This window comes from Panthera onca, chromosome D4, assembly GCF_046562875.1.
Source record: "Panthera onca isolate mPanOnc1 chromosome D4, mPanOnc1 haplotype 2, whole genome shotgun sequence".
Taxonomy (NCBI): domain Eukaryota; kingdom Metazoa; phylum Chordata; class Mammalia; order Carnivora; family Felidae; genus Panthera; species Panthera onca.
In genome coordinates this window covers 44,400,417-44,423,929 of record NC_138351.1, presented here as the reverse complement: position 1 = coordinate 44,423,929, position 23,513 = coordinate 44,400,417, and the positions used below count along the sequence as shown (strand labels likewise).

General features: G+C 42.2%; 1 protein-coding gene across 1 annotated transcript in view; it reads left to right on the top strand.

The window, feature by feature from the left end:
• SAXO1 (stabilizer of axonemal microtubules 1) overlaps positions 1-23,513 on the top strand; it is a 95,188-nt gene that overhangs the window by 60,439 nt on the left and 11,236 nt on the right. The window contains exons 2-3 of the mRNA XM_060609693.3: positions 12,048-12,227; positions 21,751-21,953. Coding sequence (XP_060465676.3) covers positions 12,048-12,227; positions 21,751-21,953 — 383 coding nt within the window. The remainder of the gene's footprint in view (positions 1-12,047; positions 12,228-21,750; positions 21,954-23,513) is intronic.

Here is a 23,513-nt window from a genome sequence, read left to right as displayed (position 1 = left end):
TCGCTTCCTCATGTGGGATATTGGGTTAGTAATTTTTGTCCTGCTTAGCTCGTAGGGTGGCAGAAAGAAAGAGACCGTGTGGAGAAGTTCTGTAAAGTCTATGTGTTTTATACATTGGTCATCTAGCATTCCAGAAACATTTTCCTCAGCATGTAGGTGTTCCAGGCCTTGTGCTTAGCTGGTTATAGAATAGTGAACAAGATACCCCTCTCACCAGCCCCCGCTTACCAGCCCCCCCCCCCCCCCCCAAAAAAAAGAAAGGAAACCTAGTCTGGGCAGCAAATAAGCAAGCTTTTTTTTTTTTTTTTTTTTTTTTTAATGTGGGACAAATGCTGTGATGAGAGTGACCACAAGAGTCTATGCAGATAAAGGAATCTTGGGTAGGAGTGAGGTGGTGGTGGGTCAAGTATAGTTAGTGTTCTAAGATAGAGATTAAAGAGGTTTTGGTTGTTTTTTGCAATGCCTGAAAGAGAGCCTTGGGAAGATTTGTTTAGCACAGCTGTCCGGTTTCATCCAAAATTCACAGGGTACTTAATAGATTTCTTGAGAAGACAGTGAAACTACAGTTAAGTATGTGAGCTTGCTGCTTTTTGGCTGGAGGACACTGAAAGGCCATGTGGGAACAAGCCCAGTGCAGCTGACACAAACTTCAGAGTGTGAGAAGGGAAACTTCCTTCGGTTGTTGGCTCTGCACTTATCATCAGCTTAAATCAAAATCCTGTTTTGTCCCAGGTGGTTGGACCAATGCCCTATTAGCCTCAAGGGAACTCTTGCTTAAGCAGATACACACTTGTTTCATGTAGGCCCTACTTCTTAGGGATTTGTTTTAATATTTCTTTAATTAAAAAACATTTAAATCCACACACAAAAAAGAAAAGAAAATAGAGTTGTGAGGCAAATTCCATGTTTATATCTCCCAGCATCAATAATTATCAAGATTTTGTCACATTTGGTTCATCCAGTTACAGATGTCTTGTCATTTCGCCCCTATATACTTCATTATACATCTCTAAAAGTGTGGACATTTTCTTATATAACCACAATGTCATGATCACATCTAAAAATTAGGGAATTTTAGAAACTTGTTGTTTTTCTTCCCTAACATTTTATTATAAAAAATTTCAAGCATCCAACAAAGTTAAAAAGATTTTAGAGTGAATGGCTGTATATCCACTTCCTGGATTCTATCATTAACATTGACATATCTTTCCATCTATTCATCCTATTATCCATCCATCCATCCATCAACCCATCTTTTTTTATGATTTTCAAAGTAAATCACAGAAATCAGTAACTTCTCCCCTAAATAGTTCAGCATTCATATCATTAACAGCAGCTTAATATTTTTGTCCTTTTTCTTCTTTTGAGGTAAATTTCAATGAAATTCATAAATCTTGAGTTGGTGTTTGCCAACAAATTCAAGTGCCTGTGTAACCCAAATCTGTATCCTATCTGGAACATTACCAACACCTCAGAAAGTTCCTGCATTTCCCTTCTTAACCAGTCCCTTCTCTCGCTCCCAGTGGTAACCACCAATCTTTTCCCTACTAAAGATTAGTTCTTCCTGTTTCAAAATTTCATATAAATGGAATTGTAAAGTATGTATTCTTTTGATTCGTTCTTCTTTCACTCAAAATGTTCTTGAGATTCATCCCTGCTATTGTGTGACTGCCCGAGTAGCTTGTTCCTTTTTATTGCTGAGTACTATTCCATTGAATGATGATACCGCAGTTTACCTGGTCTCCCATTGATGGATGCCTGGCCTATTTCTAGTTTTGGTTAAATGAAGAAAGTGTCTATGAACATTCTTGACCAACTCCTTTTTTTGTGAATAAAAGGTTTTTATTTCTTGTGGATAAATTCCTAGGATGGAATTGTTGGACCAGGAGGTAGTGCAGCATGTAGAAATGGCCATAGATTTTGTCAAATGGGCTTGGACCATTTTGCGTTCCTACCAACAATGGATTACAATTCATTCAACATGAGTTGAATGCTACAACAATTCCAGTTGTTCCACTTAGCCAGCAATAGGTTTTGTCAATCTTTGTAATTTTGGCAATTCTGGTGTGTATGTGGTGGTGTTTTATTGTGGTTTAAACTTGAGCTTCCCTAATGGTGCATGATGTTAAGCACTTTTGTATAGTTTATTGTCCATTTACATATCTTATGATGGGTCTGCTCACATCTTTGCTTGTTATTTTTTGTCTTTATTATTATTGAGTTATAGATAATATTTCTATATCCTGGATCTCCGTCTTCTGCTGGATATCTGTCTTGCAAATATTGTTTCCAAGTGTGTGGCTTGCTTATTTATTTTCTTAATGGTATCTTTGAGCAGGTTTTGACTTGATGATGTCTAACCAATTCCTTCTTTATAATTATTACTTTCTTGACCTCTCCAGGAAATCTTTGCCTTTCCTTAAGTGACAAAGATATTCTCCTATGTGTTCCTCTGAAAGCTTTATAATTCTAGATTTCACATCTGAATGTGTTATTCAGCTCAAACTGTGTGTGTGTGTGTGTGTGTGTGTGTGTGTGTGTGTGTGTGTGTTTTGAGACAGAGTTCAAAGATTTGTTTTTATAAAACCAATTTCTAGGCTTTGTTTACATGGGAAGCACCACACAACAAGGGCAAACAAATATGAGTATAGCTTCTGAGTTTCCTTTTAAGCAGTTTGTAATTGTCCTCCTGTGTAAGGCCAAAATGGACAGAACCTAGTCATATATGATATTTTCCCCTGTTCTTACATGCTTTCAGCAGTCATATATTGAGTGCCCATCATGAACCATGCACCAAGGTAACGGTATTCAAGATCCACCTGCCAGGAAGTCAAACTTGAGCAGGAGAATACAAACGTGTGTGTGACTAACATGTTCTGGAGGTTTGGGAAGTCCTTCTGGAAGGAGGGATTTTGAGCTAAAACCTGAAGGGAATGAAGCACAATGGGTAGAATAGAGTTCTGGGTGGAGTATTGCCAGGACCTCAGAGGGAAAAAGGAGACTATAGCCCAGGGCAGTGCCTGCCTCCTCCAGAACACAGAAGGTTCTCTAAGAGCTCTTTAAGAGTTAGAAAGAGAAAGAGCCTTGGTTACTGGCATGTTTCTCCTCTTCCATGTGTTTCTCTCCAAGGCTCAGTGTGGCCATTGCCAAAATCCCTGCCTTGTATCTCCTGGGGGTGCCTTGACCAATTGTACTTTCTTGAAGAGGTTTCTCTTATTAACCTAAATACTTTTTTTCACAGGAGAAACTCCTCTTCCTTTTGACTGCCAAGGGAAAGGGCCTGAGAGAGCCCATGAGGCGTATGTAGCCCTAGACCTATTCTGTGTTGCTCTTGCCAGGCCTCAGTTTTTCCAAGAAGCACTGGCTCTTGCTGCCTTCCCTTCTGTCCATTGAGCCTGAGTGCTCACGACTCACCAGGGCTCCTCTCCTCAGCGCCTGCTGTCCCACAGTCCCTCAGCTTCTTGTCTGCTGAGCCAGAGCTCTCCCTAGAGCTGCTGAGCACTGCTCCGGAGAGTTCCAACACTGACAAGGGCCAGCCAGGCCTAGTGGGCCCTCTCCTCAGTCCCACTACTCCCGGAAGCAAGTCTTCATTATTCTCTAGTTGCCTCTTAAGTGCATTCCCCAGAGTGCCCTATGCACACTTTGAGCCTCTCTTCCAGCTGCCATCCCACCTTATCTGCTTTCCCTCTCTTGGTGCCCTTGTACTCTGGGTGGAGGCCATCAGATTGGTATTGCTGACTCCCTTCTCTCATCTTGTCTCTCGAACCTCATTCACCTTCTCTTCTCAGTCTGTGGCTACATCAGTTATTTTTGCTCATCAGAGAATCCCTATCTGCTAATCTGTTCTCCTACCTACAAAGACGATTGGACTTCTACCCACTGCTTCCTGATAATGATCACATGGTTAAGAATTCTTGTGTACTTTCTGGGTAATGTCTTGAGCTCTGGTTCAAGTTTTCTTGCCACTTTTGCTACCAGATTCTTCAGCATGGTGGCCTCTCTACCTCCACTTCTTTAGCATCATTGATTCTATGGTTCCAGCCCAGCCACTCTACTAAGGTTGCTTTCTGGTCAACAGAGGAGATGTCTTCTTCTCTGCCCCCAGACCTTTGGATTTTTCTGTAGCAATTTAACTGTTGAACACTTAAATCTTTTCTTATTTGACTCTTGTGTCACTGAATTTTCTTCTTTTTGTCACTTTTTTCCCCCTACCTTGAAACTTCATTGTCCTGCTTCCTAAATCCTAGTGTTCTTCAAGATTTTGTCCTCATTTTTAATTACTTGATCTTCTCAAGGACTTGATTTGCACTTTTATGACTTCGTTGTCATTCCAGATGTTTTCCAAATGTATCATTCCTACAAGACACCATTTTCAGCCAAATTCCTTCTTCTTTTCCTTCCCTTTTGTTGATTGGTTGATTGATTCATTCCTCACCTGGCTCCACTTCCCTAGCCTGGCCTCCTTGACAGACATGGCTGATCAATCAAGATGATCTTTCTCCCTAAACTTGTGACTCAGAATCTCTTCACTGTACCCCCACCTCCCTTAACATCAGGCACTGCTAGTTGTTGGTTCATCATTTGCATCTGTCATATTTCTACCAAACGGTCTTCAGGTTGCTTGTTCTCCCTCACATATTTAAAGTTTTGGCCCTGCTTTCTGTCACTCAGAATCTGATCCCCTGAGGGATGAGTTGCCACCAAAGAATTCTAGTTGATAATCCCTGCTCCAATCCCTAGTACTGTGGGCTGGATATAAGCTGGAGTTACTCAGATTTCTCCCACTGTTCTGATTCTTTAAAGATCTAGTAGGTAGTATGAGTCCCTTTGTCTCAAGACTGGCCTGAAATACATATCTATGTTAAAAAATGGTCTTATTTAGCAGTTATAAAAGGTTTCTCAGTTGTCCCTTTGCCTCTCTGGGTATATTTATGCACATGAGAGAAGAAATTTTAGTGAACATTTTGAAAGTTTATAAACCACTGCAGGTAATGCACATGTCAGGAAAAAGCACTGGCTTTACTCATCCCCAGAGGCCACTTGGGTTGGCTTTGTGAGCTTCTCATGTTCAGGCAGAAGACCATTCTAGAGACGTGGGTTCTCCTCTGAGAAGACTCCACCTCTAGGAACTTAAAGTTTTTGTTATCCTAAACACTCTGGATTCTTTCTTAACTATCAGACTGAAAAGATGACTTTTATGACTGGAGGTTTGGTGATCCTTGGCAGCTTCCCACCTCCTAGACCAAGAATGCATTTTCTGCTCTGTTTTCCTCCCTCACACAGCAGCTGTGACAGGTCATGGGCTCCCAACTACTGGGAAAAAGGAAAAATGGGCTGCAAATCCTTTAAGAGTGTGAACTTTGAGTTTTAAATTGGATTGTAACTGGAAGTCAATTATGTGGGTGGTGATATGGGACCCGAGGTGAACGCTGCTGCTGACCAGCTGTGTGACCTTAGGCAGTGGCTCCGTGTCTCTTGCTCTCAGTGTCCACATCTGCATGATGAAGCTGCAGGCCTGGCTGATCTCATGGGTCCTTTTGGATCCAGTGTTCCATATTCTTTGTTTTCCTGGTTGTTAGTGTTATTTAATGATCTGCTCTTTTTTAGACAACGTAAGAGATTCCGTGGAAAGGTCAGAGTTTTAAAGAGCATTTGGAATTGTATGTATTTATTGGTTTGTATTAGAGTAGTTTTGGGGTCCTTGAGAATGAGGAGTGTATCTTGCCTTGGAAGATTCTGAGTGTAGTGAAGGAGAAAGGGCAGGTCTGAGAACTGCCTATGAATTGACTGCCCTCACATTTACCAGGGCAGGCAGGAAACAGAGGTGTTTAGTACAGGCTGGCATCCCCTGAAGGCACACAATGTATGCCCATGATTAGGGGCACAGACTTTGGAATCAGGCAGAATATCTGGGGTTTTAGTCCTGATTTAATTACAGTCTGGCTATATGGCCTTGAGTGAAATAACACCTCCTACAGTCTCAGTTTGATGTTTGTAAAATGGAGATAACAGTGTCTTGCTCATAGCATTGCTGCGAGTATTAGGTGGGATAATATATAAAACTCTTAGCCCATGGGGTGGATAATAATTGCTCAATAAACAGCCTATTAATTTCAGATTGCTTGCCTTGGACTGGGTTAGGCATTTTACCTCCAGTATTTGATTTAATCCACAAAATCCTACTAAGTGGAAGTTTTCTACATATTTGGAAGTAATTGAAGTTCAGAAGAGTAAAGTAACTATTTCCTTAACTTTACATATGCAGTCCGTGACAGAGCTAGAATTGGAAACCAGATCTTCCTGCCTCCAAAGTCCTTTTCTGCCATGTGTGCTGCCTCCTAAAGCAAAGGAGAGGAGTGAAGGAGAGCCTTTTTCATTGCCTGTACCAGACTTGGCTCAGGGGAGTCTGGAAAACCATGGTAGAGGCAAGGGAAGTCACTGATATCCGTAGTTGCTACTCTTTTTACAAACAGGTTATGATCTAAAAGACTGTTAGAGGTTTCTTTGTTTGAGAAGTCCGAAGTCATATTAACTAGCTATTAATCATGCAGCTTGATGGTGGCAGGAAAAATTGCCATACTTTTCATCATGATGAATATCACGTTGAAAGCTTTTTGCCATGATGAACATCTGTGCTTGCAGCCAGAGACAGAGATAGAGGGAGGGAGACAGAGAGAGAGCGAGTGAGCATGAGCGCACAAGTGGAGAGGGAGAGAGGAAGACAGAATCCAAAGCAGGCTCCAGGCTCTGAGGTGTCAGCACAGAGCCCGATGCGGGGCTCAAACTCATGAACCCTGAGACCATGACCTGAGCCAAAGTCAGACGCTTAACTGACTGAGCCACCCAGTCACCCTGAGAATTCTTAACCTGAAAGTTTATAAGGAGATGACTGTGCCAGGAAGTACAGAAGTGTCCTAAAAGAGGTAGGGACACAAAGCCATGTACACTTAGAGAAGAGAGTGTGAGTCATAGCCAGTGACAGTGTGGTAGCATTTTCAGTAGCTTCCTGGAGTGGTGGTGGTGACAGGAATGGTTGTCGAGATGGGCTTTGAAGAAAGAGAAGCATTCTGGAAAAGTGGAAGTGGTAGGAAAGAGAGCAGCTCCAGAGGGCATCACAGGTGCATGGAACTGAAGCTTGGCCCAATGGAGTGGGAAGAATTAGGGAAAACTCAATTTTTCATGTCTTTTAGCGTCCCTGTTCATGTCACACGAAGGTAGGTCAGAGAATCCAAGGAGGAGACAAACAGGATATTAGTCAAAGAAAATATTTCTAGGCATCTTTGTCTTTCTTCCACTTGAAAACCAGCATCGAAGGGCTGGCAATTCTTTTGTCTGTTCCTTCCAATTCTAGATTGTGTTTTCCAGATAGGGAAGCTACCACTGCACGTGGCTACTGAGCCCTTGAAATGTGGTATTCCTCATGGAGATGTGCTGTGAATATAAAACCCATATTGCATTTTAAAGATGTAGTATGAAAATAAAATATCTTAATTTTTTATACTGATTATATGTTGAAATTATATTGAATACATTGGATTAAAGTATTTAAGATTAACTTTACCTCTTTTAACATTTTATTTTTTTTTAAGTTTTTTTTTCAGGTTTGTTTATTTATTTTGAGACAGAGACAGTGTGAGCAGGGGAAGGGCAGAGAGAGAGGATGAGAGAGAGAATCACAAGCAGGCTCTGCACTGTCAGCACAGAGCCCGATGTGGGGCTCGAACTCACAAAATTGGGAGATCATGACCTGAGCTGAAACCGAGAGTCAGACGTGTAGCCAACTGAGGCACCCAGGCACCCCTCTTTTTTACCATTTTAATGTGGTCACTAGAACATTTAAAATGATGTATGCGGCTCTCATGCACATCTTGCATTCTATCTCTGTCAGATGGCGCTATGCTGGAGGTACTTGTCATATCTTTAAAGTTCTTTCATCCATTCTAGGGTTCCTTGAGACCTAGATGTCAGGAAATGAACCTGGTCATTCAGATGCGAAGGAGAATTAGGTTTTGTCCATGGCTAGATCCTGCACATCGTTCTCTGAGCTTCTGATTTTTTTCATTAGCATTGTGAGGACATTGGCTCAGGTATTCCCCATGGTCCTTTAAAATATTTAAGTAGTTTTTTAAATTTTTTATAACTTTTTAAAGAGTTTATTTTGAGAGAGAGAACGAGTAGGGGAGAGGGGCAGAGAGACGGAGAGACAGGATCCCAAGTGGCTCCACACTGTCAGCACAGAGCCCAACATGGGGCTCAAACTCTCGAATCTTGAGATCATGACCTGAGCCGAAAATAAGAATCAGATGCTTAACTGACTGAGCCACCCAGGAGCCCTTAATTTAATTTTTAAAATTCCATGATTCTAGCTTGGAGTCAGTGTTCAGAGTTAACTATTATTAACATTTTCTGTGGTCTGTTGAGTAGTTCTACTACTACCTTTACCAAATAACAGAAAAAGTCAGCATTATTTCCTTTTTCCTGTGGCCCTTCAGTAAATTCTGGAGTGGAAAGACTTTAGAGAGTTCTGATAAAGAAACCTTCTCCCTCCCCTTTGCCCTCTCTGCCTAGTGGCCCCATCTAGGCTCATGAGAATATGTGTTCCTGAACAAGCCAATGCAGCTTCTAAAACCATACAAGTATCAGACAGTTTGAAGAGGTCTCCTTTCTTTGGTTCATGACTGTCACGCCTACCTGAAAATGCCCCAACCATGGTGATTGCACACACTTTCATTAATCACTGACTAGGTCCACTAAAAATTAAGGATTGAAGTGTTTTCCCTTTTAGGAAAGGGATGGGCAGACCAATGAGGAGATATGGTGCTTGGCGACTTGAGAGGGATGCTCAGGGTTTTGGGTTACAGGTAAGGAAAGGAGGTGGCCCTATGAGCAGACTCAGGCAATGAAACATTTATTTTATTTTTTTTGAGATTGAGGGCACATGTGCGCACAAGTGGGGGGAGGGGCAGAGGGAGAGAGAGAATCCCAAGCAGGCTCCATGCTCAGCACAAGCCTGCTGTGGGGCTGAATCTCATGACCATGAGGTCTTGACCTGAGCTGAAATCAAGAGTCATTTGCTTAACCAACTGAGTCACCCAGGCACCTAGGAACATTTACTTTCAAATAAGAGTTTCTTAATACTTCAAAGAGAGACAGATTTTAGTTAACTAGCAGCAAGTCAAAACATGACCCCCTCCCCATAGATAGATACAATTCCACTTAAAGGAACATTAGAGTCTGGGTAGAAGCTTATTGCTGTATTGGAATTCTCTCTCATGATACCATCACAATGTAGTATTTTGCCATTACATTTATTTTCTTTAGGAATAAGTCTTTCCACTCTTTTTTAAAGTAAAAAAGTAACATTATAGACAGGGGGGCTATATAAAAACAAAGTTTTGCTGGTTTAAAAAACAAGGGCACTGGAGAGGGAAAATATTGCTATGCTTGTAGAGTCGATTTTATTGCAAGTGCCTGAATCTAAGTTATTCTTAATAAAACTTTGACTTTTCTCTCAAAGAGTGTGGGTGAATAAAATATATCTGCAAAGGCATTTTTGATAGCCAGCAATTCTTGGCTTTTGATTTGAGGTTTGTAGGAATCCTAGAATGATAGGGTTCTAATTGGGCTCAGATTGAAAGCTCAGATAATTGGACAGACTGTGAACACACAAACAGTAATAATATCTAATGTTTACATATCATGGAGTATGGTTATTTTGTTTACTATGCAAACACAACAATTATCTCGAGTGGATGGAAGATTAAAGCACTCATCAACTTATGTACCTATTATTAGGGCATATTTTATTAAATATATAAAATGTTAGATGCATAATCACCTTTGAACACAAAATGCCAACACTGTGCATTTTGAAAAAGGAAAACTAAACTTTTATTGCACATATTTAACACTGCAATTCAGATATTCGTACTATAAGGATGACATATTTATGGAATATTTCCTTATGAATAATTAAGAGAATCTAAAATATTTACCACAAACCCAGTAGTACTTCTGTAATAACAGAAATGAAAACTAGGGTGGCTGGATGGCTCAGTCAGTGGAGGCTGTGACTCTTGATCTTGGGGTTGTGAGTTTGAGCCTCACACTGGGTGTAGAGACTACTTTAAAAACTTAAAAACTTAAAAATAAATGTGGCAAGTTTACGCCATCTTAAGACTTTTCTGATATACAAACCTACAAATGTGAAGAAAGCAAACAGGGATCTCTTTAAAGATACTTGTTAATATGCAGTTCTAGCCATCTGAACCGTACAGGTATTGATCATTTTCTCTAGAGCTTGGGAGGTTGAAGAGAAGTACGTAGTAACAACAGTGGTGGCAGCCACATTTGTATAAAGGGTTGAACTTACAAACAACAGGAATAGCATGCAAATTGTTGCCTGGAAAATAACTTTAATTAGAATAGTGATGAGTTCTCTGTAAGTCCGTTTCTCTCTTCCCCTGCGCTTCCCTTATGTGCCGCCTCAGAAGTCTGTGTATTTTAGTTTCTCTAATTAAAACCAGTGTGAAAAAGTTCAAAAATCAGTTATTCCTTGATATAACAAAGTTGGAAATCACTCACATACGATTTTGGTGATGTGCTGGTGCCTGAAGATGAGAGGTGTCCCAACTGGTTTGTAAGAATCGTATGTGGACATATGAATAGTTGATATACTACTTTGGTTTTGAAAGCTCAAAGAGCTGCCCTTTGTCTAGCAGTAAGTAGAATAATAGGGTTCATTTATTGCCATGCATGTAAGATGGGAAAACTCACCATAAATTATAACTTCAAATTATTTTCTATCATCTATTTGTGTAATCCTAGGGTCTCCCTACTTCTCTGCCATCTTAACTCATCTATTTGTGTAATGAGGCATAACATTTATTGAATCATTTATTTATGTGTTTAATCGTTTGCTCGGTAACTGTTTATTGACAGTCTACTGTGTACCAGGCAGGCTAAGGGGCTGTAGCAGTGAACAAGATAGAAAAGGTACTGAGCTTGGGGACGAGACAGATAATGAACAAACTCACCAACAAACCTGCTGATGACAGATAGCAATTAGTGATGGGAAAGGCATACACCAGGATGAGAGGAGAGAACCTTGTGCCAGGGGTATGGGCGTATGGAAAATAGAAGATAACCAGTGGAAGTCTTTCTATGGAAGCAAGAGTTGAGGTGAGACCTAAAAGAAGAAATGAGCCAGACTTTCAATGTGAAACAGGTTCACGTAGTCAGTGGTGTATAGTGTGCTTGGAACTGAGGTAGTTTTGTTCTTCGTGAGGCCACTTGTATGGAAAGGTGATATTCTGAATTGATCCAGGAAGCAGCCAATTTGGAAAGGGTTAGTGCACAGCCCTGGAGCACCCTGTCTGGTCAGGGGGTGAGCCCCAACTGCTGCGGGATTGGGAGGCCCAGGGAGGTCTCAGGGGAGGCCAGTTGGGAGGAGCACTCAAAAGGCTCTGGGCCATGATGATTTACCTACCATGGTGTGGAAGTATTTCATTTTTATTTTATTTATTTTATTTTTTAAGTGTATTTATTTGAGAGAGCACGCATGAGTGAGCATGAGCAGGGGAGAGGCAGAGTGAGAGAAGGAGACAGGAGACTGAGAATCCCAAGCAGACTCCATGCTGTCAGTGCAGAGCCCAACGTAGGGCTTGAACTCATGAACCATGAGATCACGATCTGAGCTGAAATCAAGAGTCAGACCCTTAACTGACTGAGCCACCCAGGTGCCCTGGAAATATTTCAAATTTAAACAGGCAGTATGGTATCTATAGTGGCTGAACGTCAGTCATGCTTGTGTATAATTTTATGATTTTAAGGGATTTTGATGATTAACCAATTGCAGTTATACATCGTTAAAATTTTTTTTGGCTACTTGATAGTTTAGTAGAGAAAAGGAAAGGTTGAGTTCCTGTTTTCAGTGCTGGCGGTTTTGATTTTAAAGGCTGGGATCCCATTTTGAGAAGGTAATGTTGTTAAACTGTACGTATCCTTTCCAAGAAGGGAACAGACCTAACATTATGCCTTTTTTATAGGCGGCATCACTGTCCACATCTCCCTACCAAGATTTATGATAAAATAGAGAAACCATGTCTTCTCTCCGAATACACCGAGAACTACCCTCTCTATCACTCTTACCTGCCCAGAGAATCCTTCAAGCCCAAGGGGGAGTACCAGAAAGGGTCTGTGCCCATGGAAGGTTTGACCACGTCAAGGTGAGTGCGAGAAGAATAAATATACGAATGCACACTAATGGAGTAATGTCAGTGCTGATGCACAATATTAATATAATGTGCAGTATTAGTGCATCAATATGCAGTGTAATAGATGCTATCAAGGCCTTTAATGTTAATATGTTGTATCTCAGAAATGAAATTCTGCATTTATTAGCCAGCTCAGTTTTTTTCCACTTCTTCTTACAGGGAAAGAATTGTTACTTGCTGGTGTAGAGGTGAGGAAGGCTAAAATGATCTACCTAGCAAAGGATTGGAGGTTAAGTAAAGTATAAAGGCATGAAATGGTGGGGGGTCTGCTTCTGAAAAGAGAGTTTTGGCTTTGGGTGCCAAAGCTCCAGGTCAGGTTGGGTGGGGTAGTGATAGTGGTAGTAGTGAAAGGAAACTTGGTGATACAGAGGGAGCTCTTTGGAAATTATGCTGTAGCCTTTGAATTGAGGTCCCCGTGAATGTTCTTCAAGAATGAACAAAGACTACGGTTGACCCTTAAACAACTTAGATTTGAACTGCACGCGTCCATTTACATGTAGATTTTTTCCCAATAAATACAGTACTGTACTGTGGGTGTATTTTCTCTTATGATTTTCTTCATAACATTTTGTTTTCTCTAGCTTATTTATTTTACTTATTAGTTTTTTTTAATGTTTATTTTTGAGAGCAAGAGACAGAGTGTGAGTGGCGGAGGGGGAGGGGCAGAGAGAGAGGGAGACATAGAATATGAAGCAGGCTCTGGGCTCTGAGCTGTCAGCATAGAGCCCAATGTGGGGCTGGAACCCACGAACTGTGAGATCACGACCTGAGTCGAAGTCAGATGCTTAACTGACTGTGCCACCCAGGTGCCCCTCTAGCTTATCGTATTGTAAGAATATAGTATATAAGACATATCACACATCAAATACATTAATTGACTGTTATTGGTAAGGCTTCTGGTCAACAGTAGGCTATGAACAGTTTGGGGGAATGAAAAGTTATATGTGACTGCATAGGAGATCAGCATCCCTTACCTCCGCATTGTTCAAAGGTGAGTGGTATTTCCTTTTAAATTGCTCTTGACTTCCAAACTCGGATTCTTTAGAGAATCCAGTTTAGAGACTGAACCACCTGGCTCACAGTGTATTGGGATTGCAGAAGTATCTGTATTGAGAGGGTGGGGAAACTGATCAATTCCAGGTCTGTTCTACATGTTGTAAGACTAGCAGAATCTGCCATTGACAACTTGGTTAATGGCCCCTGGGTGGTGACCTGTGATTGGTGACCCAGTGGAGTAGAAACACCTTTGAGTGCAGTTGGGCAGGGTCCCAGATATATAGTTGATCCCCAGATGAGACCTGACAGAGGGATGCCTTCTCTGCCCCTGCATTCCTCTTCCCTACAGGGCAGGGTTGCTGGGAGGTACAGATCATAGAGTATGTAAATTATTCCAGCACAGCGCCTGCACATTACAGGACGCAAGGCCTGGTAAATTTTCTTCCTATTGCTCCCCTGTTGCTCATAATTTTGTGCTTTCCTAGTAAAGGTCCCAGATGACCCAGGTGAAGCAGAACAGCTCTAATTCATTCTGCCTCCAGGTTTTCCCCACACTAGGCCTGGAAACATCCTCTTTTGAGATTGTGGCATAGAGGCATGAAACATTCCTACAAAAAAGTGCTATGTTCTAGATCCAAAGGAAGTCCATGTGTATAGGGCAGAAAGACCCATAAAGAGAGAAATGAAGCCAAAAGATTCCTGAGTATGGTGGAAAGCAGTGGACAGGGGCAACCTGAGGTGGGAGGGAGCTGAGGGCCTCATCTGATGTATGACTTGAATCAGATCACTTTTATGCTAGACAGATATCTTAATATGATTTTGTTTAAGCACAATGTTTCTGAGTACTAAAAATATTATATTCTATGCAACCTGTTTTTCCAACCTATGGCTTCTAAGACAATATGAGTTTGGGATTCATTTTACCAAGAAAATAGCAGTCTTAGAATTCTAAGAGTCTGAAGACCACACCAAGAGATGTAGACCATTCCCAAGCACTGCTTTTCCTTTTGAGAAATCATGGTCATTGCTGATGAAAAGTCCTAGGCGTATGTATAAGAGACCTGTAATGGGTAGGAAAAGATGAAGGTAGCCTTGAGGAATGGCTTGCAAATATCACATTGAGCTTCTAGATGCTGGTCTCCTCTCTTCATACCCAGTTTGCAGGAAATCAAGAGCAATGTGTGAAATGGAAAATGGAAAGTACAGGACAGCTTCAGATGTTGTTATGTTAGAGATATATTTTCTGTCCCAGAAATACAGAAAAGGATGCTTTGAAGGTTGGATGTTGAAGGTTGCTCTTTATTGGCTGCCCACAAGCTTAGGAGGATGAGGACAAATCCTTATTCTGGAGCAGGAGTCCTGCCCCATCACCTAGCAGTGAGGTCCCCAGATGGAGCCCACATGCCTTCCTTCTCCCTGACGGTGCTTTGCTACAGCAAAAACTTCCCCTCTGACCTGTCCTAAGATTTCCTTGCTGCATGTCACCTAAAGCCATAAACATGTCACCCAGAAGGTCTCTCTGTCTCTGCCAGATTGAGAGTAATAGTATCATTCATGTCAAAATGTGACCAAAATGGAGGACTGCAGATACTGAAAGAATTTCCAAAACAAGTTGTTAATGACCATAAGGGCCTTAAAAAGAAAAGGTAGCAGGATCAAGGTTACCCTTGGGAAGGCAAAAGGGCAGAAATGCTTCTCTCCTCCCCTTTATTTCCTTCCCCAGAGAGAGAACCAAGGGGGAAAATCAGCAGAGAGCATTTCTTCCCTTGCCCGTACCTCAACTTCATATCTCAGCCCTGTGCCTGCCACGCTGGACAGTAGTTTTCAGAGAGTGAGAGTAAGACTATGTCCCTATCAGGGTGTATTTTTTTAAAGTTCTAATGAGCTTTTAATAAGATAAATTATCAAAAATCAAGATTTTGACCAACCGTGTTTTCCGAACTATATAAACTTAGCAGTGGCTCTGGTCAGTATACTTATATATACAGCAGAGCTATTCCATTGGAGGAAATGCAGAGGAGTCATCTGGATGCTCTGCCAGAGGCTTCTGGGAGAAGGGATGGGTCAGCCCTGCGTTTGCACCCTGCTATATCTGCATGGACTGTCACTTCTCTGCCCTTAGAACTCTTATTACCTGAACTTCCACCCACTTCTCTATATAAAGTCTGACCCAACTTAGTGTCTGAGATTGGACATGGGGCTGCCACCTGCTGAATGAAAAAAGTCATGTGGCTCAAGGTTTGGCTGGGTTTGATGATTAAGCCCAGACACAAAAAACACCTGGTTTCTGGAAAGGTTATCATCCCAGCATGAGGCATGATTACAGCTGCACACAACGCTTACTGACTGTAAATCTTAGGGATTTACAGCAGGTGCCATAAGAGGAATGCTCATGATTTTCAGCCCTTCTTAATATGAAGCAGTTTCTTGCAGCCCTTAGTGATTCTCTTCTATAGGATCTGCCTTTAGCTCGGATAGAGTGGAGATCAATTTATGAATAAGAGGTTTGCACTTCAAGCCTCATTTCCCTTTAGGCATGTCACCATGTAAAACACTTGGGCCCCATTTTGGGACATTATTGTGTTAGCTAAGGCAGATCCCTAAAGATGGCCGAGTGGATAACCTGAGAAGAAAGAAGTAAGTCTTGAAGATGGTATTACATCTTTATTCTAAGGGGAGTGGAACCATGGAGAGAGTGAACGGGAGGCATAGGAAAGAAGATGGAATGGGGTTCTGACTTGATGGGTTTGGCTTAAGGTCAGAGGGCAGGGAGCTGGCAGTGTGGATTTCTTCATTTATTGACAAGACTCTTGGTTAAACTGAGTAGAGTTAGGGGAAAGGGCTAAAAGAGAAAAGGCATTTGGAGTCCTCTCTAAATGCCAGGAAGAAAGCAGGAAAGATGGTAGTGATCCTAAGTCTTTCCCTACTCATTGGATGTTACACGTTCTCTGTTCAAATACGTACTTTTCTTATACCCCTGCAGATATACTTACAGCCCCTGTAGTTTGGGCCCAAGAATTAATGAAGAAATGCAGAAATAGGGCTCAGCACTAGACTTGCCTGGGCAATTTCAGAGCCTTTGATGCTGTGTATCTTTGATTAGATTTGGAAATATTTTGACCATTATTTCCTCAAGTACTTTTTCTGTCTCTGAAGTTCTGTTCATTTCTTTCTGCCAATTTTTTTTCTCTGTTTTTCAAATTGGATAGTTTCTATTCATCTGTCTTCAAGTTCACGGAGTCTTTTCTCTAGCTTTATTCTGATATTAAGCCCATCCAGCGACTGTCTTATTACAGATGTTGTATATTTCAGTTTTAGAAGTTGCATTTCATTAACTTTAGATAGTTTCTATTTCTCTTAAGAATTTCCCACCTTTTAATTTATTATGACCTTATTTTGGTTTTTATAATTTAGCATAGTTAGAATAGCTGCTTTAAAATCTTTGTTTGCTAATTCTAACATCTGGGTCTGCTTGAAGTTGGTTTTCATGATTCTCTTTTTTTCCCCCTGGAAATGGGTCACATTTTTCCTGTATGTATGTCAATGAGTTTTGGATTGATCCTGTACATTGTTAAAGTTACATTGTAAACACTCTGGATTTTTTTTTTTTTACATTCCTCCAAATAACTTATTTTATTAATATTCCTATTTTTTTTTTTAAGGCAGATAGGAGGTAATTTGATTCGATTCAAAATGCAACTCTGTGTCTTGGGTGACAGCTCCAATGTCAGTTCATCAGTTCAGTTCTTTGGCATGGTTGCTTGAAGTCTGCCTCATACATGTTAGGTCAGCAGGAGACCTGGGTCCAGTTTATGTACAGAAGCTAGAGCTTCCTGTCTTGGGTTTTCTCCTTTCCAGGAATTTTTCCTTACTTTCCAGCACCTGTGGTTGCCTCAAACTTGGTCCTCTGGTTTTTCAGTCAAAGATGCGAAGTTTTCTGTTCACATTATGGCTGCTTGGCTTGGCACGGCACAGATTGAGGCCTGCTTTCAGACTGCAAACTCTGGGAAACCAAAACAAGAAACCCACTAGAAAATGGAAACTTACACAGAGGCTTGTGTAGTACTAGTCCCTTCTTCTACCTGTGGGCTTTGCTCCAGAATCTGCCTATCTTGTGCTCTTTAGTGCTCATAGGTAGTTGTTTTTCATATTTTTGTGCAGAGATGATGTGAACTGGTGACAGATGTTAGCTTCAGCTCTAGTGGGCATTGAGGAGTTGAGAGAGTAGGGCAGGAGACAGAGACTGTGTAACTTGAATCCTGGAGGCAGGTTTTTAGAATCCTGTCTGTCACAGCACAGACAAGGAGGGCTCAGTGTGTCCTTATCAGGATCAGGGGCATGAATCAAGCCCTGTGAATCAGCCGTAGGATCTTTCTCAGTGTGCTGGGCTGGGCTCTCAGCCTGCCTGTGATGACATAATGGTTTCCTTAGAGGGTTGCTTTTAACCTTGGGAAATGTTTGAATTCCATGTGGAAGGTATGAAATAAAATCAACTGACAAAGAGCCAAACCCTGTAGAGGAGGGGATTGAGAGAGAGGACAAATCATGAGGAGAATCACAGAGGTCAAGGGAGAGTGTTAAAAAGGCGAGTGAGGGGCGCCTGGGTGGCGCAGTCGGTTAAGCGTCCGACTTCAGCCAGGTCACGATCTCGCGGTCCGTGAGTTCGAGCCCCGCGTCAGGCTCTGGGCTGATGGCTCGGAGCCTGGAGCCTGTTTCCGATTCTGTGTCTCCCTCTCTCTCTGCCCCTCCCCCGTTCATGCTCTGTCTCTCTCTGTCCCAAAAATAAATAAAAAACATTGAAAAAAAAAAATTTAAAAAGACGAGTGAAAGCATAGATGCTGTTAGGATGGTTCAGGATGATAATGACCTAAAGAGCAGTGACTGGATTTGGAAACCTGGCCTGGGCTAGAGGGAAGGGTTAGCAGAACTAGATTAGATGGGAGTGTGGGTGGGAGGTGAGGAAGGCAAGTCTGTGTGTAGACAACACTTTCTGGAAGAAAGAGGGGAGGGGAGTGGACTCCATTGAGGGTTGTTGTGTCACTTTAGTTTTTTCCTTTTAAGTTAGGAAAAACAGAAGAATGATCAACTACTGAGAAAAGAAGCCAGGACAAAGGAAAAGGTTAAAACACAGATGAGCATATAGATAGGTTCCTGGCGGCTCAGTCAGTTAAGTGTCTGACTCTTGATCTCAGCTCAGGTCTTGATCTCAGGGTTGTGAGTTCAAGCCTCATGTTGGGCCCCATGCTGGGTGTGAAGCCGACTTAACAGGTTCCTGAGGAAGAGGGAGGGGATTTAGGATAAGGATGAAGGGATTGGCTTTGGGCAAGAGGAGCAAATCTTTTTAAAATGGATTCCATTTAATATATTGATTAATTGGACACACTAACAAGTACTGAAGTTTTTGGAGATAAACATCAGTGGTTAAAAAAAGTATTACATGGCCTCTTTATCACAGTGAAAATCTTCATTTCCCACTTCCAGGCTTGGTTCCTAGTTGGTTGTTACGTTATTTCTTCTTTCATTTTGTCAGACTCTGGTCAAAAATCTTTCTTTAGCTTTGCCTGAGGATTGGAGGTCAAGTTGTTATGACTTTCCCAGCAGGGCCACTTTAACCTTTGCTTAACTTGGAGGTTTAACTCTTGGCTTTCCATACTATATAACTTTTATGGCTGTGCACCTAAAAGAGACTTAACATCTTTGACCAATTTTTTTCTTGGTTCATAGTCATAAGGGGTACAGGGACTAGGTAGGGAATGTAACACAGGAAGAAAGGGGGGAGTGTTCTTAAAAAGAAAAAAGCTAGTAAATATGAGCAATTTCTGGGAAGAATAAAATACTTTTCTCTTACATGACCTTAAAGATTGTAAGATTATGTGAGATTGGGGACATGCAGTTATGTTGTGGTTAATAGTAGATTTCAATGAATGTTCTCAACATAAAAACATAATGAGGGAACACATATATTCTGATCAAATTCACTCTTAACCACAGTAAATATTTTTGCGTTGGATATAAATGAGTTACACTTTAAACTTAAAACTTTACCACTCTTCAGAAGTAGATCACCCCCTGCCCCCAACTCCTGCAAAGATCGTTTGCTTTGTTATAGCTGATCAGGAAATAGAACCATAGGTGTACTTTCACAAAGAAACTTGAATTTTGTACCAGAGAAGGAGATTCAGTTAACAGTTTCATTCCTTAAACATGCTGAGCAAGGATTTTACTGTATCAGCTCTTATCTTTGAGTAACCAACTTCAGGATGACCCACGAGCTGGTGAGTTTGGTTGGTATTTATCTGCTCTTTTCCTGTGGAAACAGCAGCAATTAAAGGTATTAAGCATATTTTCATTGTCCTTGAGTTTGGCAGCCCTTGAAGAAAGGTTCTCACAACCTCTCTGAGGGGAAGGTTGGTTCCCTCGCTAGGAATAATGACGGAAGAGGATGTCTCTGCGTGAAGGGTCCCAGAGCATGGCAGGCCTGTGACTGGAAAGCACTCCTGGCTGCTTTGGGGTTGGGGGTGCTCCATGGGGCAGCTTGGGCATTCAGCTCTGTTCCTCCTTGCTTGCCGTGGATCTCGCCTGATACTCCTTCTTGGAAATGAAGAGGGCTGAACCCTTGGGCTGCCATCAGTGAACATGGGTTTATGTGGGGATATGTGGTCTCAGGCTGCCTCTACCCCTTTTGGGGGTGAGGAGTGCTCACCTCCTGTTGGGGGCACACTTTCCGATGAAAGTCATTTTGTGGCTCTGTGGCCTGGGGCTGCCAGTCCTCGTTCCCTGCTGCAGTTGGTTTAGTATTAAACAGACACCAGCATGAGGCACTTGTACACTAAAAAGAGTAGAAATGAGGAACTGACCCTTGGATTCTTGTTTAGCCTGTTCCCTCCATAAGCCCCAATTTACAGAGTCAGCTTCCAGATGCGTCGGGTCACTCAGCTTCCTCTTGCTGTTTGCCAACATGCGGCCCTTGGGAAGGGAGCCCAGGCTGAAGACCCTATAAATGCTGCTGAGATATATTTTTAAATCTACTCAGAGGGAGTTACTGGGAGTTCAACTGAAGCATCTCCCATTTCCCCCTTAGAGCCCTAGAGAGATGAATTCTCCTGCTTCCTAATTCCCTCCTCCCATCCCACCAAGCCCCTTCCAGGCCCCAGTTTGGGTTTATTCACAACCATGTGTATAATTCATGCAAGACAGGTTACAGTGGAGCGTGTTACCTTTGTTAGTCAAGCATGGCTCAGTAATGCTGCTCCAGATTTTGGCCGGGAAGTAGGTTTTATTGGTGTTTGGGCCTGATGTTTTCCTGTCCGGAAACCTCCCCCTTCCCTTGGCGAGGTTGTTTTGGCAAGCACCGTCAGGGAAAAATCTCCCTTCCACTTGTCCACTTGGATAAATGGGTTCCAAGCAAAAACAGGCTGTTGTGTAAATCAGAAGCCCTTTGGGGGGGGGGGTGGGGGGAAATGTTTGCTTAAAAGAGTTTGTACTGAGCAGTGGGGAGTCAAGACTGCCCTACCAGACAGTGCAAACTCAAGCTGAGCCCTGGTTTTGCCAGGATCATTCCTGATGATGGTACAGTTAGCATCTTGGCAATTTTAGAGCTGTGGGATGTTCTGGGAAAAGAGTGTTTGCTGTGGAGTTGAAGACCATCATACTTTTTCTGTCCTATTGTTTTCATACTCCCTGAAAGAATGGGAACACTGATGCCAGAGAGCTGAGAAATGAAAGACTCTGTGTCTCCATTTATTGTACTTTTCTGCCCTCTAGGTTTTCTATAAGATCAAGTAGAGGAAGGAGATCAATATCAGTGGGAGAAGCTATTGGGAGCACAGATGGGGAGGTGGTGGTACCTGCAAAAGAAAAGTTATTTCCCCAGTGGAGAGAGGAGGCACAGAAGAGAGGCCTTCAGAGTGGTTCAGTGTGGTTGGAGTAGAGTGTGGATCGGGGTGGAGGTAGGAGATGAGGTTGCCGCGGAAGGCAGGGGCAGGTCCAGGAATGCTTATATTCCATGCTAGAAAGTCTGGCTTTATCTGGAAGATTTTTCAGCAGGGGAGTAAAACGATCCCATTTTTGTGATCTCATTTCAGGGAGTTTATTCTGGCCACACTACGGGGATTGACATATAATTGGTGGGAATGCAGTAGGAAGTCCAGGTGGTAAATTGTCACATGATCCAAGTGAGAAATGCCTCACTTGGTCTAAACTAAGGGGGAAAGACAAACTGATGAGGTGGAGGGAGGCTGCACTTGGTGAGTGATTATCCAGTGCCATGATGGGGTGGGTCCAGGATGGCATTCAGTTGTCTGACTTGAGTGAGAAGAGAATGGTAGTGTCTCTTGTGAAAGTAGGAAACAGAAGAGGAAGAACAGTTGGGGTATAGAGTAGAAGATGACTTCTCAGGAAACGTTTGTAGAATTGGGTTAAATTGAGACCCTTGTGAGTCTTCTTCTGGGTCAATGGCATGTGCTTACTTTCCTTTTAGGAGAGATTTTGGGCCTCACAAAGTGTTACCAGTGAAGGTCTACCAGCCCGACCAGTTCGTCCCAAGTGAAGAGAACATGGATTTGCTCACAACATATAAACAAGATTACAACCCATACCCTGTCTGTCGAATGGACCCCATCAAGCCTCGGGACAGTAAATATCCATGTGGTGACAAGATGGAGTGTCTGCCTACTTACAAAGGTGAGAGGGTGCTTGAGCGGCAGGTTGGGGAGGGATAGGCTGAGCCTGTTTGCAGGCCAGGGAATGTGTTTTACAGGCACACCCCCTTGGTGCAGGGGTCGGTTGAACTATGTCTTGCAGGCCAAATCTGGTCCATAGCCTGTTTTTGTAGAGCTGGAGAGCTAAGAATGGTTTTTAAATTTTTGAATTATTAAAAAAAAAAAATGAAAAGACTATTATTTTAGGAAATGTGAAAATTATATGAAATTCAAGCTTTGGCATTCCTAAGTACATTTTGTTGGAACACAGCTGTGTTCATTTTTTTACACATTATCCGTGGCTACTTTTATGCTATAGCAGTGAATTTGAGTACTTGTGATGGAGACTGTATGGCCTGTGAGGCCTAAGACCTTAATATCTGGTCTTTTATAGAAAAGATGTACCAACCCCTGCCTTAGCTTGCTGTTGGAAGTCTATGCTGGGAAAGCATTTCAAATTTAAGCTAAGTTAGGTTCCATCGTTGATTGAGTGATTCATTCATCCATTTAAAAAAATTATGGAAACATAACGTACACACAGAAAAGTGTACAAATCTTAATCATACAGACCAATGAATTTTTTTTAATTAAAATAAATTATTTGAGAGAGAGAGCGTGAGTGAGGGAGAGGGGCAGAGGGAAAAAAGAGAATCTTAAGAAGGCTCCACAATTAGTGAGGAGCCTGATGTGGGGCTCGATCCAATGACCCTTGGATCATGACTGAGCCGAAATCCAGAGTCAGATGCTCAATCGACTGAGCTACCTAGGTACCCCCAGACCAATGAATTTTGAGTGAACACATCCCTGTAAACAGCACCCGGCTCAAGAAATACAACATTGATCCCATGTAGGATAGAATCATTATTCTGACTTTTAAAACCATAAATTAGTTTTGCCAGTTTTGTACTTCATATACGTGGGATTGATTCACTCTTTATTGAGCATCTGTTACATCCCAGGCATGGTATTAGGGTCTGTCTGTGAAGGAAGCAGAATCTGCCTTAACTTAATAGTCCTGTAGGAGAGACAGGATATGGACGGTAGGTACAGTGAAAGGAGTGTGGTGGTCACTCTATGGAGCACAAGCCACAGGCTGAGACCACAGGAACCGAGGTCAGTTGGTAATCCCTAACTCTTCTGCTTATGATGCACATGGTCACATGGTTGCCCTAGGAATATGTGTTTAACCCTTCATGTAACATGTTTGTGGATCCCTGAGTGACTGGGATAATAGTTGCGTTTATTTAGCCAAGCCAAACACTTAGACAAGGGGAGGTGGAGAGGCTTGAGGCAATGTAGGAATCCTCCTGAAGCCCTTCCAGCGGCTCTAAATCTATCTTTCCAAAGGCACCACACGTGGCCGAGCTTCTCTGCTTCTTGGAAGAACCTGGACTCTTGACATTTTGCCACCTCATCTTTCGTATTGTTCTCTTTCTTCCACTCTTTTGTTGTCACCTTCTGCCAAGCTACATTTTGGACATTTTCATACCCTGAAATGGCTCCTCCTTTATGCACTTCATCATCCAGTGCTCCCAGCTTGCTT